This window comes from Schistocerca americana, chromosome 6 (genome assembly GCF_021461395.2).
Source record: "Schistocerca americana isolate TAMUIC-IGC-003095 chromosome 6, iqSchAmer2.1, whole genome shotgun sequence".
Classification (NCBI taxonomy): domain Eukaryota; kingdom Metazoa; phylum Arthropoda; class Insecta; order Orthoptera; family Acrididae; genus Schistocerca; species Schistocerca americana.
This window is the reverse complement of record NC_060124.1, coordinates 610,791,604-610,807,306: the sequence shown is the minus strand read 5'-3', so window position 1 is coordinate 610,807,306 and position 15,703 is coordinate 610,791,604. Positions and strand designations below refer to the sequence as shown.

Sequence of the window (15,703 nt, the reverse complement as noted above, 5' to 3'; positions counted from 1 at the left end):
TGAGACTGGTTTGATGCAGCTCTCAATGCTACTCTATCCTGTGCAAGCTTCTTCATCTCCCAGTACCTACTGCAACCTACATCCCTCTCAATCTGCTTAGTGTATTCATCTCTTGGTCTCCCTCTACGATTTTTACCCTCCACGCTGCTCTCCAATACTAAACTGGTGATCCCTTGATGCCTCAGAACATGTCCTACCAACCGATCCCGTCTTCTGGTCAAGTTGTGCCACAAACTTCTCTTCTCCCCAATCCTTTTCAATACTTCCTCATTAGTTATATGATCTACCCATCTAATCTTCAGCATTCTTCTGTAGCACCCCATTTCAAAAGCTTCTATTCTCTTCTTGTCCAAACTATTTATCGTCCATGTTTCACTTCCATACATGGCTACACTCCATACAAATACTTTCAGAAATGACTTCCTGACACTTAAATCTATTCTCGATGTTAACAAAGTTCTCTTCTTCAGTCACAGTAGTATGTGAAATTCACTGTTTGGTTGGGTGGGATGAATTCTTTGTGCACAATTCCCTTTGTATCAATCAAAACGATGATCATGCTCTTCACTTAGCTCTTCATCTGTCTCGCATTTATACGTCTTGGAGAGTCCGGGCTCTACCACTGGGACGATTGCTGCTTTGTCTCTGGGTCATAACCGTAAATCCAGCTCTCGTTGCTGGTGATAACCCATGACAAGAAGGTTTCTCCCAAGCTTCGCACAGAATTTGATACACAAGCACTGTTCTGTTCACGGATCCATTGTAAAATCGCCACACACCGAACACAGATTATTACGGAAATCACTGTGGACACGCAACACATCCTCCCAGCTGAATGCCACTCCGCACACTGACTCATCAGATATGCAGCTCTCGCAGCCTAGCGGTGCAGAGATCTACTACTCCTACTTTCCAGATGGCAGCACCAGTCTGGAAAATTTTGGATTCTGCCTCGTACATGATTCTTTGCATAGCAGTGAAGAAATCTACGAAAAAGAGTCCACAACAAAGACTTGTGGCAATGAGTCTCAACAATGCATTACAGTGTGTGCTAATCTTCACAAGAAATGTGCTGTAACATGACCTAAAGCTGAACATCACACCCCCCCCCTCTCCCCCCCTCCTCCTCCCTGCCTCAACCAGCCCTAATAATTTGAGCTGTGGCCTGCAAACAAAATATGCTACACCAGTCAATTTGTCTGGCCGTAGATACTTAAAACTATCCACGCGTGTTCAGGCCAGGTTACAAGTTAGGCTATAATATAATTAAATATCAACCCTGTTATACTATAACTGTCCATAAAGTTCATTTATTTCAGTTTCTACATCTGTGGAATAAAATTCACATAATCTAATGTAAAGAGTGCAGGGTGTTGTTTTTTGAATTTTTCTTTGTAAATCTCAAGGTTGTGCTGGCAGATACTGTCAACTTGATACAAAAAAATTGAAGGACTTGTGGAAGATGTTTCAGTTAATCACCTCAATAAATATGGTACACACCACCATTAATTACTCAGTTCGATGAAAATAATATACACTCCCTCATAAGACAACTCTCTCGCAAGGCACACGTGCAGTGCAGAAGCTGCTCCACGGAGTCTCCAAGGTTTGATCCCCACACAGGTGCGGTCCTGCGGGGAGGTGTGCAGAGGGGTGGCCGTCGCGGCGCTGTGAATGCCACACGGGCTCTGTCGGCTCCTCTCCCGAGTGGGTGCTGGCGCCTGACTGTGGCCCCGCACTGGCACCAGTGTCGCTAGCCGCAGGTGCGCGGTTGGATCTCCCGCCGGGAGAGCGCCACCGCCGGCTGCAGCTGCTGGACACTCTGTACCGCGGGACGACACGCTGGCGCCGCCCACCTGCACCCGCATCCTCTGCAGAGCAGCACCGCCTGACGGACAGGGCCGTCGCCTTCGCATTCCGCACGCTGCGTGCAGATGCCGCACTCTTCTTCGCGGCCTCCAACTCTGACTACACCTCGATAGAGGTCACTACACTGACTTGATCTCTTCATATTTTTTATTTATTTGTTAAAGGATATCTTGCAAACATCCTAAGCTGTATTTAAAACGTTTAGTTGCCAAAGAGTGTAGAACCCATTGTCGGTGGCACCTCACAGTACACAGGTTGTCATGTACATTACTTTCAACAGATATTAAATGGTGACATTTGTTGCTAATACTGGGCAGTACTGTCATGTAATGTGAACACCGAGTGCAATCTGTGTACTAGTGTGGGATGCTAGTTTCTACACCTGTTTACTGGTTTGACTATTAAACATTTACAAGGCATCCTTTAACACATATTTACTAGCTGCAGAGCACCAAGCTCTCAATATTTTTAATTTTATTTATTTATTAGTCTTTTTTATTTATAATAATACTGAATGCCAGAGATATTGGATATATTTAATAGACTGAAACTGCACACAACTTGTGCACAAGAAGTTTCTTAAACAGATTTTATTATGACATTCTAAATTACTATTTTCACTTAGCTCAAATATTTAAATTAAACATATGGTAGTAAGAAATCTTAACACAAAGCAGTGCTTCACATGTCCATTTACTACTGATTGAGGAGGAGCAGTGGCTCGGTAGATATGACTATAAGATTTTTTAAATCTTATCATGGAGTTCGTTGGAAAGTGTCAGATCCATGTAAGATGTGCTCTTCTGGTAGTGTATGGTGTTTGTGTGAGTTATGTGGAGGTTTCTGTGTTCACTTTCTCATAGATACCTTCTTTCTCTCTTGTACTGAAGTGGGATGTGATGTGAATCAGGAATTGAATTTAACTAACTTGACAATGGTTCTGATTAATAACAATTAATTGTTATTGGGAGCCTTGTTGTGAATAATCAGACTCCACAGAATATTAAATTCCACTGCCTTTAACTGAGCTATCTGACCAGCAATTTAACTAAGCGTTGAACCATTTTGTGTGACCAAGTACTATTTCAGAAAACTTTTTATCATTGTCACATACAACCATTTACTGCAGCATATCACCGACAACTCTGCAGATTGACTGCCACTACGTGCAGCCTAAACACAGGGCAAACAAACCAGTTCTTGTTTTCTGTGATGTAGTTTTACTTATTCTGACAACTCGACATTGCTGTTACTTGCTAGGCTCATATGCACATATCGCTATCTGGATCAGCTGTAAGTATGTGTAACGTGTTTCGCCTGATATTATTTTGGTTAAGTCACAGTTTCTTTGCAATCTTTCTCAAGTAAATATACTTTAAAGAATAAGAATGCTTCTCTGATACTTGTGTTTCTAAAACACTATACCGAAACTTGGTACCTGCTACCAGTTGCAGTGTAGTGACAACAAAAATTCAATTTTCAATATTTTGTGTAATTATTTACTGAATTTAAAATTTCAAAATGCTGTCATAATCCTCTCTTTAAGAGGTATATTTTTATTTTAAAAGTTTACCACAATAAAACATGTATTCCTGTTAGCGAGTGTATGTCCTTTTTGAGGGTGCATAATTGATGGCACGCAAATACACAGGCGTTATTCATTTGGTACTTGGGAATGAGAACACTCAAGATTTCCAGTAAACTTTACACACAATTTCAAATCTATTGAAACTTTTTCTTGCTGAGACTCCCCACAAAATAATGAAAGGAACGAAGTTTATCATTTACTACATTTTCATTGTTCATGCTGTAAAACTTGAGCGTCACATGAAAAACTAGCTTTTGCTCAAAATTGAACACAAACTATCCATTTTATATTCAGTCATTGTTTCATAATAATAGTGCTTAATTACTTCCAATCAACTTTAAGCATAATTTCAAACCTCTCTCTGCACTTTTTCTTGTGTATATGGTTAAAGCCAAGTATTTAACACATTAACTAATTTGTAAAGTAAAGATGTTTGAAGTTACATTACACATGGGAATTTGATTCTTTAAGGATTGTGTGTGTGTGTGTGTGTGTGTGTGTGTGTGTGTGTGTGTGTGTGTGTGTGTGCGCGTGCATTTCTTTATTATTATTATTATTATTATTGCTGACAGTTGTCCAGTACAGCTTGTCACGCTTTTTATATTCTGCTTATCATATGTAAAATCCAGTAAAATATCCTTATCTGCTGAATGTGGTCATTTTAAGATGTTACTCTATCAACACAAGTATGTGTGGCTGTAGGTGTATGCTTTCTGTTTGGATGGCAGTGTTTTGCAATACTTTCCTAATGTCCATTTTGCTTGCAAAAAGTGCAGTGTCACTTAACTCATAAAACTGGACTCATACTCATCCACCATAGCATCACTTTCAAAAGTTAGGTGCTTGCATGCCTCAGTAATATTTATGAAGTTTATCAGCCACTGCTCCTGAAATTAGTAGTTTCAGTCACTTTTAAGTCTGTACCCAGAATTCCATTTTATCAATCTTGAAACGTATTTCAGTTCTGAAACCTTTAACACTTACTCTAAAATAGTTCCACTCTGACTTAGTTTACAAAATTTCTTACCTCTCTTTATTCTTCTCACGTAAGTTTCTCAGTTCACTGCTGCTGCCATTTGCATATTTTGAGTTCTTTATGGCTTTACACAGCTTTTACTACAGTTCTTGTTCATGTCAAACTCGGAGAAAAAGTGTTAAATCTCTACTTTTTTTGCCCACTGTCACAGTTCACCTGAACTTGCTTGAAACTGTAGCTTTTCCTTTTTGCCACTTATTCCACACACAAACTTCACTTTCCCAAGTTGTGGGACATTCTTCTTTGACACTTGTTTCTCAGAGTCCATGTTAGCCAAGGGGCCGTCCTCCTTGTCTAGACTCCTGTCATCAAAATATAAAACTACCTGTTAGTTCTGAGGGTAGCGTCTCTGAAAAACTGCTGTGATATGAATGCAGTTGACATGCAATTGACACATGAAATTGACCACACTAGAATTGCTTAGTGGATGTGGATAACTTGCAGATAGCTTACAAGGAACCCCTTTGAGTGCAAGATCGCAAGTTCAGTCTTTAGTTCATTTGAAAGTGTTATTTCAACAGTTACGACAGGAAAAATATTAGCTGCTAATGACTTACCCTGTGCATTAGGAGGGCGGCAGAAAATGAGTGTCCAGGAGGTGCAGGGATCAACCTTCTCTGGGGTGTATGTATTAAACTTCACAAAATGCACATCATCAGCATTCAAAAATATTCAAGACAGACCATTAACTTGTACCATGAGCACTTATAAAAAAAATTTGTGCCACAGTGATCACAAAGCTTCGCACCATTGAGATAACACACTTCTCAGGAAAATAGTTTGCTCTAAATTTTTACCTGAAGACCAGGAATCAAGCAAAAGCAAGTTATTTTGACCAGCCATTGACCAGATGCAGTGCTCATACCGTAGCTGTATTTATCCTATGCCCATTTTTATACTCTTACTTGCTGTGATGTAAATAATTGCTATTGCCCTTGCAAGATGATGCAGACTTGAAAGAACTGTAGGGAGCACAGCATGTCCTACTTCTCACTGTGCAATAAATAAATTGCCATCCAATTTATCATCCAGATTAACAGTTGGTATAATTGTATACGAATGCATTAAGGCATTGATGTTAGTTGATCTTGATACAACTTTCTTGGTACCTATGGTTTCTTTCCTTTCATATGTGTTTCCTCTTCAAACCCCAATTGTACGGAGGTGAAAACAAATCCCTTATTGAACAGTGGGATAAGTTTGTTCTCATCCACAAATTTTCGGCCCTATTCCAGAGTTTGCTGTGCATCGTCAAGTTGATGCTCTGTTTAAAATTTCGTTACTTTATGTCCTTCAATTCTGTAGCATAATTTCAAGTTATGCAACCATCCATTGCTTCCCTTGAAATCACTGTAATCTATGTCACATGCAATGTGATGTGCATAATGTAGTAGGCAACTATCGTGCATATATTGTAAATTGTATCGAGCATCCTTGACACGCACAACCTCCAGTTTTTGTATCTACTTCAAATATCTGAAATTTTTCCTATGCACTGCATGGTCAAATTGCTGTGGACTTATTCAAAATCTGTTCATAATTGTTTTTTTACTATGCTGTGGATGATCTCCTGTACATAATTGTGTTTAGTACTGGTTCTTTGGACAACGATTGCTCTTTACTGTGTTTCACTTTAGGCGGGATTTGTGACACCCTGCAGCTGTGGCAGCTGGGTGGCAAAATTCGTAGCATTGCGTATTGTTTTCCGTGCTATGCCTCACAGAAATCCTGGCACCCTGGAGTGGACGTCTTGCCTGACCTTGAAATTTATCACTTTCCTTCTATTTTGGAGCACAAAAAATTGCTTTTTTTTCTTCTGACTGTTGCATTTCCATTCACATATGAAATGTCTCTACCTACAGTATAAAATAATTTGTGCAGCAAGGGAGGGTAAATGACCATATGGGAATTGGGGGCAGATGTTGGTAAGGTCACTACAGCCATTTCCAATTCTTTTCTGCAGTGTGATAATAATGCCTGTACGAAGAAGTGGCAGAAAAAAACTGGTAGACACTTTTTTGGCTCTGTTCTGTAAAGATTCCCAGCAGTCTCGGCTGGCAAACAGCATTGAAAATGCCGTAACCTCTAGGAAATGACACAGTTTCTTATGAATAGCCTGATACACAGCAAACCTATATTATATAATGATTGATAAATCCTCAGTGTTTCCCTTTCACTTCGCAATGCTAAGTACGCTATTTAGCAAATGATTATCTCTAGCCATGTTAGAGCCAAGATTGCAGGAGGGAGCAAGTGCGGCTGAGATAGTAATCACTGTGTACATGTTTACCATATTAGAGCAGTGTGCATCACTTTCACTATTTACACAATAACCAATTACAAGTAATTATTGAGATTTACATATCTAGGTTTCAACTAAAACACAGCCTCTGCAGAATATTTTCTGAAGAAAATTCCCTCCAGTACTAGATGTTGCTGACCTGATACTTTTTCCATTGTGTAACACACTGTGGTAGAAGTATACCTTACATTTCTTGTTTAGATTTTGTCTGTTGCATGGATTTAATGGCCATGTGTCTGAGGGTGTGTGAGATATAGAGAGATTACTTTACTTTTTGTGTATTTGTTTTTCTACAATTCCTGTAATGACGTAATTTAGAATTAAAAGTTTTCTGCACTGTATTAATCATCGTGCATTTCAGTTGTCTGGCAGAATATTGTCTGACAGAATAAACATTCACAGTAACTAGACATAATAGTCAATCTCTAATCTTGTTTACTGTTGCCAAGTTATCTAAGATATAGAAACAACTGAACACTATTCCAATGTGTCTCACATGGTCTCAAGATACTTATCACATTTAAAATTTATTACAGTTCATATTTGTTTAAAAAGGTTTTGTGGTATTATTAATAGAAATTTCCAGTAATATATTTCTGGGAAAGAGCTGCATGAGCCTTACCTTAAAAATGAATACATGAGTCTGCTGTGACGCTACATATTTCCAACCCTGAGTCACCGGGCACACAACCATCACAGTCAAATGTGCCCCACAGAGGGAGACAGTAGGTCATTAATTTAATTCTTGTCCTGGGCAGTTGCGTGGTGGGCAGCTGGTGTACGTATCCCGGCTGGGAGGTGCGCCAGCTGTGAACACGAGTGCCGCAGGGCCTCTGCTGTCGGATGGCACATGGCACCATGTGCGGCTGTGCGCACAGCGGCGCGCGCTCTCACTGCAACTGGATGGGGCGCGGGCAGGCGACGAGCTGGATGCGGCCGGGGTGCACGACTTCCTGGACCCCGATCTGACTGCACTCTCGTTAGGCGGTGCACCGCCACACCTGCTGCCCGGAGCCCCAGGTCGGTCCTCTGTTTCACAGTATGTGAATAATTTGCATTCTTTTATGTCGAGATTATTTATGCAGAAAACTGTGTCTTATTCACTTATATTTACAGTATATATCCATGAGGGAGTGACACTCTGAAATTTTTGAAACTGTCTTGTCTGCAAGGTGAATTTCTTGCAAAATGCTGTTGTGGTAAATTTTTGATGCAATTGATTTCTTAAGATAAATTCAGTATTTACAAAATTAGTCACTTTGCAGTTTAGAGCACACTGTTTTTAAAATCCTTGGCAGATTACAACAAAAATTAAATTCTTAATCTTTCTAATAGGCCAGGTAGTGTCAAAATAGTGCACTATGCACTGCAGAGTGACCGATTCTTTCTGTAAACCATCCCCTAGGCTGTGGCTAAGTATAGAGCTACTCCTGCTCAGTATGTGGGAAACTGCAGTGAGGTTTGGAAGTGGGAGAGAGTGACTGGCAGAATTGAAACTGAGATGGCAGTTCATGAGACTTACCCAAATTGCTCAGTCAGTAAGAACATTGCCTACAAAAGGTGTAGTTTTGAGTAATACCATGGTCTACAAAAAGATTTTAATCTGCCACAATGTTTCATATTCAGTATTGTTTTATAGGTTTATTGTTATGTCTCCTTACCGGGAGACCTATCAAATTTGTGTGGAAAACAGGCAAACTGAATGCAGTACAGCAAGTGAGATATGGGTGTATCATTTGATATAGTCTGCAAATGTCTAGCAGGAGTTATACAAAGTTACTTGGCAGAATACAGATAATCTTTCAGTTGTGACTCTTCGTAGAGCAATCATCAACAGCTGACAATTCAAATTGATCAGCAGAGCTATATGTCCCACATTGTGTGTCTGTAATAATTGAAGTGAGCTTGAGTTACAATTAATTATACTGTTTCCAGGGGTACAGAGACTTTTCCATCATTTGGCACAGAAAAGATCATTAGCACCTGGTGCAGTGACTGGTTGATGATTCTCAATGTAAATTAACATTACGTGTTGCATTTAAATAGGAAGAATGGCTGCATATTAGTTCAGCACCAAATACTGTGCCAAAAAATCCAACAAATGTTGCACTTAATACAATACTGGAAAACCCTGAGCGGAATACAAACAATGGAAGGAGTGAGGTAAACACTCACAACACTGTTGTGGCACTGAACAGTAGATACGCACATAAACAGGACTGAAAACGTTGCTGAGCTTCTGCTCAGTGCCCTTCTTCATAGGGCACAAGTACAAAACACACAAATAAACGTGTCTACATTATTGTGGATGACTATGTTGTTTTGTCACTGCAGCTGAACTGTGGTGAATGAACAGAGAAAGGGAGCAGGAAGGGCTGTCCTTACCACATTATTTTTTATAGATGTTATGCCTATTTTGGAAATTTTTGTTAACTTCATTTTAAAACTGAATAAACAGTCCATTTCAAAATTTGCCTTCTTGTGAATCACCACGTATCAAAGCACTGATCTCTATTTTCATTTGACTCCAATTTCTTGTCTTATAATAAATCAGACTGCTTTACTTTCTCATGTGTGTCTTATTTTGTTAAATGAGGTACATATTTTTCAGTACATTATGATAAAATGGTCCAAACAATGTAGATAACTTTGACACTTATGCATCTACTTTTTTCTGTTTACAACACATCCTAGCTTTGAATTGCTAACTCCTTTGAGAAAAATAATCTTTTAGAATAATTTTTTACTGGTGTGCTCTTTAGTGGCTATTTTACGCTTGTGTTTACATTTATCATTTGAGAGAAAAAAATGTAAAACACTAGACCTTTACTGATGATGTTTGTTCATAACAGAAACTTACCAGTGATAAAATATTATGCAAACAGTAGATAAGTTTTTTCAAGTTTTTTCTTCACCCATAGAGTCTGATGTGCTTTTCTGTCATTGCATGTGTAAGCTTGCAGTACTATTCAATGTCTGCTGTGGCCAGAAATATTTACTCTCAAAATTAAGTCTAAGGATTATTATGTAAGAATATCAAACATTTTCAGTATACAGGAAAAATGAATTTATCTAAATAAATGTTTGTTCTTGCTCCATAGATTTTGAGGGTTGCCTGGCCAACTTCACCATCAATGACGAGCTGCAGCCACTTAACGGCTCAGGGAGCATCCTGCCTGATGTTGTGTGGCATGGTGCCGTTACACCCGGCTGCACGGGGCCTGCCGGCCTCGCCGCCACGGCCACTCCCGACCCACTCAGCATCGGCATCACGCTCGTCATCGTATTCTTCGTTGTACTGCTCGTCGCTATTCTCGTCAGCTTTGTTGTGTTCCGGCTTCGGCGCCAGAAAAAGGAGAAAGGTGGTGGTGTGAGTGGTGGTGGCATTGTGGGCAAACAGAACGGCGGTGCAACGTTAGTATCAGGAGGTGGTGGACCCGGAGGAGGGGGTAACGATGGCAGTGGTGGTGGATGTGGTGTGCTAGGTGGACGTGGATTGTCTGCAGCGGAAACTGCTGCCTTTCTTGGTGAAACGGGTGAGGTGCTTAGGCCACATCACCTCGTCGGACCTGAGCTTATTGCCAAGAAATATAAGGTGAGCTTAACAATTTTAGTGTCTTGTAAGAAGATGCATGTTCTTTTGATAGTGTCTTTCATGATACATTGTTAGCTGTTTCAAGTGGAAGATATACTTTGTTAGTGCTCCACAACTTTTACTGTTTTTAAGGGAATAACTGGTGATATAGTGTTCGTTTTTGGCGCACTTGCATAGAAAGTGTAATTTGATCACCTAAGTGCAAAAATCCATGCACCTGACATGTTTACCTACCTGTGTAAGTTGACTATAAACAGTGTAGGAAAAGATAGATTGCTACTTACAATAAAGATAACATGCTAATTAGCAGACAGGCAGAATTAAAAGACACTTATCATAAGCTTCCAGCCAAAGCCTTCGTTGAAAAAAGAGAAACTCACACCATTCATTCACACGAGCAAGCACACCTCACACAGTTTGGGTGGTTGTCGTTGCAGTAAGTAGCGCTCTACCTTTTCCTACAGTGTTTTTATTCCTACCTGGAATTCCAATTACATAAGCTGGCTGCTGCCTTTCCCTTTGTGTGTAAACAATACCAAGTGTGTCAGATAAATTCATTTTGAAATTCTAAACTATAATATTTCACATACAAATTAAACATGCTATCTGTGTCATTTCCTCTCTATCTTCCATAATTATATCAAAGTACTTCATCATAATCCTCCGGAGCAGTTATCCTCATGTGGCAGAATCTGCTTGGAAGACAAGCCTTTCCCTCCTTATGTTCTTCCCACTACCCCCCCCCCCCCCCCTCTTTCTCGCCACTCTGGCCCAATCTTCTCTTTTCTTCTGGATGCTCCCATCCAGTCCTTACAGCCACTTGTCCCATGGCCCCTGCCCTCCATCATCATCTGCTTCTTGCTAGTTATACTCATTTCCTCCATTCTCTTCAATTGCCCATACAATATTAGTCTTCTTTTCTTTACTTCTCTTTAAGCAGTTCCTCAAGTGTTGTCTCCCTAACCATTTCATTTCTCATATTTTTCCATTTTAGTTGCACCTATCTGACTTCTGAAAAACTTCATCTGTAGGTCTATCTTTTTGTTATGACCATCTCAAACATCTTTGCATTAAATTTTAGGCCATGTTCTTGCACAACTTCATCCCAAACATCTTCATTGTTCGCAAATATAAAACGAATTGTCAGCAAAAATTATTGCTGACATTCTGTTTCCAATCTCTCTTGACACTTGTCATTATATCATCCGCCACCATTATGAAAAGTAATGGAGGTAGTGTACCAAAACATTTGTGTGTCATTTTATATCGTGTATTTTTTGATATTTATGAATAGTGGACAAAACTCGTACTATATCATCATTTGCAAAACTACATTTATGCTCTCAAAACAGTTTTGGTCCTAATATCCACTTTTAGAAAAACATTCCTCGTAATTTCATTGCATATCTGTGAGTTTAGTAATATAGTCATTAGAAGTTTTAGATGTTTATTATTCTTCTGTGTGATGTGTTTCTTAAGAAATGATTGTTTCTGAGCTCAGTTGTGTATTCTACAAATTTAGGCAGCAATGTCTTGTTCAGAAATTGATTTCCCCTTATTTTTGATGTAGATGTTTAGGGATTACTGCAAAATTTCCACCTTTTTGTGCTTGTTGACAATTTTTTTCTAAGAAAATGTTTGAAAGTTTACAATAATGCCATAAGCAGCTCTTATGAAGTTGACTGCTGTGACATAATATTGCATTCTCTCTATATTATTACTGCCATGTCATGTTCCAGTTAGTTTTCCTCTTCAACAGCAGTTCACATTGTAGGCATTTGTCATTAATTTTTGCTATTTTTTGAGGTTGTTATGGGTATATTCTGTTAGTTAACATACACTTGAGAAAACAAATTAATCAATTAGCTCCAGGCAGTCACTAAATTTTATCCCAGGTTGTTCTTTTCGTAGAACACAAACCAATCTCTTAGGTATTGTAGCATCCGTTCTTAATGGGAACTTGTAATCTCAAATAGCCATTGTAGTGGGTTGATGGAAGCACACCTATTTCTTATAATAACAATAGCTAAAATAGCCTCAGACTGCGAAGATGATTTTATAACTTTTACGATCAATTCCGAGACTTCAGGACGTGTTTTAGACGTACCTTTGAGCACATCTAAATTACGTTAATTATTAACTTCTCAGGTCGCAGCAGGCTGTCAACCAAATTGCAAGTGCACATGCTCACGTCCACAACACCACATGAAATGACTCCAAATCCTTTTTGCGTTATAAACAGACTATGAGATTAAAAGAGAATCAGTGAAGTTCAAGTTATTTATTTTCTATTTAAAAGAATATTTGCACCAGTCACATAGCAGACCAGCTGTGAAGACTGTTATCAAGCATGAGGTGTGCTAGTTGCTGTTTGTAAACAGTTGGAAACTGTCCTGACTGCCATCAAGTGATGGGAAGCTGCTGTTACAAGAGTCACATACGGGAGGTACTAAAAGTACCTCAAGTACTATCCTGTCCTGTTTATACGGTTCTTTCCAGTTCCATCCCCCTCACCAACAGGTTTCAAGTTCTGCCTCATTCTAAAACTGAAACTGAGCCACTTTTACCTGCTGTTAGCCATGTCAAGAAGAAGTAGAGTCAAATGGATTGGAATGTATCACATGGTGAACATGGAGGGTAATGGCAGCAAGAAAATGGAATGATCATCATGATCTACTCAGAGCATATTCCTGGGGACCTCGTTCATGTGCACAGAAGAGGCTGCACAGAAGCCATTACGGGAACAGTTTGCAGTTAGCTGCACATTATGGTACACGTTGTAACTAACAGTGTCAGTCATCTGGGCTGTGAAATCGTACTCAGATGATTCCAGCAACTGTCAGAGAAGGTTGAGAAGATCGATCTTACTTGTGGATTATGAGTCAACAACAAAATCAAATGATGAAAAATCCAGGATGGAATGGTGAGAATATGATGAAAAGGATACTACTCACCATACAGTAGAGATATTGAGTTGCAGACAGACACAACAAGAAGACTGCTAGAAAAGTAAGCTTATACCCAGAAAGCCTCCTTCAGAAGTAGACAAAACAGACACACATACGACTACTGTCTCAAGCTGCTGAGACTAAACTGAGAACAACTATCAACTGTGCATGATGGGAGAAGTAGTCTGGGTGGTGGTGGTAAGGAGGAGGCTGGGGCAAGATGGGAGGGGGGAGGAATAGCAGGGTAGGGGTGAGGGACAGTAAAATGTTGCTTGTGGGAGCATACAGGAATGAATTGGGGAGAGGATAGGACAACTAGGTGCCGTCAGGATGTTAGACGGAGGGCAAGGGGATGGAGGAGGGAGCAAAAAAAGAAGAGATTAAAATGACTGGGTGCATTGGTGGAACAGGAGACTGTGAACTGCTGGAGTGGGAACAGGGAAGGGGATAGGTGGGTGAAGGACAAAGGTTGAGGCCAGGGTGTTGCGGGAACATAGAATGCATTGCAGGAAGCCACTTTTGCAATTTAGAAAAGTCGAAACTCTGGCAGAGTATGTAATTCAGTTGTTCCAGTCCTGAATGGTGGTCATGTTCACTACACACCTGTCTATTCGACCAATGCAGCCACAGTGATTTTACTGTTTTCCTCCCCTTCGCCTCTCCATCTATCGTCCAGACTGCACCTAGCTGCCCTATCCTCTCCCCACCCCACCCTTGTATGCTCCCACAAGCAGGACTCCTACACTGTTATCCCTTCCCCTGCCCCAGCCTCCACCTTAGCCCCACTGCCCAGATTGCTTCCCCCATCATGTGTAGTTGCTCGCAGTCTGGCCTCGGCAGCCACAGACAGTGGCCATTTGTGAGTAAGTTGCGTTTGCATGAATATGTGTGTGTGTGTGTGTGTGTGTGTGTGTGTGTGTGTGTGTGTGTGTGTGCGTCTCTTGTCTTCTTCAAAAGAAGACATTTTGGCCACAATCTTACTTGTTTAGAAGCCATTTTGTTGTACCTGTCTGTGACTCAACATCTCCAGTATGTGGTGAGTAGCACTGTATCCTTTTCATAATATTATGAGTCAATGGTTTAGTCAATATATCAGCAGTTTGATTTGAATTCTCATTACATTTTGGTTTGAAAATCTTTCCAATGTTTTGTTGAATGAACTTGGTTCCATTATTAATATTCTCCTTGCCTTGTGTTGTTTGTGCATAGTTAAGTATTTTCAACATACATATGGGAGCTTATTGTCAATACACAGCTTTGCCAGTTGATTCAGGCCTTAATTTTGAAGTTTTTCTTCAAAGAGTTTTACACAACATGTATTGTCAATGAAAGAGAGAGGAGCTCGGTACTCTGCTTCAGCTGTCAAAATAACCATAAGGCATTGCATTTGAGCATACAAAACAGTGGGTCTTCCCCATGAGAGCAGAACTCCGCTGGTTGAACATTGAAGGAGATATCACCTCCACAGTCAGAATCAGCATAGGCAATTAGTGTAAAGCCTCTGTCAGTGAACATATCAGACTTCATAGATCCTTTTAGGTACTGAAAAATACATTTCATCATTGTCCAGTGACTCACCATTGGTTTTACAGTATCTGCTTACATAACAGCGAGACTGGTATCCAAGCAAGATAATATTGTGAGGTACAAATAGATTCCCTGTATTTCTCAATAGGGTTCTGTTGTCTCCAGTGAGAGAGGGCTCACAAAATTTTGCTTACTTGTCACTATTCTACATTCTGTATGTGTAGCTAATAGATTTCAACTGTCAAATTTAAAAGGTCATAGGATTTTCTCTGCTTGTTTTGATTAAAAAAAAAAAATCCCCATGAACTTATTTTAATTTCCATGCTAAGATATGGCATTAGATCCTGAAATATCCTGTCAAATGTAATTTCAGTCTAACAGTTCAACTCGTTCACTTCAAATAACTAACACATCATCAACAAGCAGTGCTATGATGATGTTTTTGTCTTTATTAAATTAGGTGTGAAGGTCATCAGTTTTTCAAATCCCAATGTCATCAGAAAATTCGAGAATTTCTCATTCCATTTCTGTGGAGCTTGTTTTAGGCCATACAAACTCTTCTCTGCTGTGAAAACTTTATTTCCACCATCATTGAATCTGACAGGCCAGGCAAACTCTTCTTTGGCTTACAAACTTTGTTTGCACCATCACTAAATCTGTCAGAATGATTTGCCTGAGTCTCTTCTTGCAGATCAGTTTATAAAAATGCTAACTTAACATCAAAAGTTGTTATTTTCGTTTGTGGCTGCAAGACTATGAAGCAGTCTAATTATTTCAGAAAATGCCACAGCGCCAAAAGTTTCTGAATACTCTATCCATTTCAGTAACTTGAAACCCA

At 39.7% G+C, this 15,703-nt stretch overlaps 1 protein-coding gene across 1 annotated transcript in view; it reads left to right on the top strand.

Annotated features, from left to right (window-relative positions):
- Nucleotides 1–15,703, top strand: part of LOC124619827 (cadherin-related tumor suppressor) — a 300,923-nt gene that overhangs the window by 229,095 nt on the left and 56,125 nt on the right. The window contains exons 21-23 of the mRNA XM_047146436.1: nt 1,624–1,984; nt 7,554–7,815; nt 9,897–10,390. Coding sequence (XP_047002392.1) covers nt 1,624–1,984; nt 7,554–7,815; nt 9,897–10,390 — 1,117 coding nt within the window. The remainder of the gene's footprint in view (nt 1–1,623; nt 1,985–7,553; nt 7,816–9,896; nt 10,391–15,703) is intronic.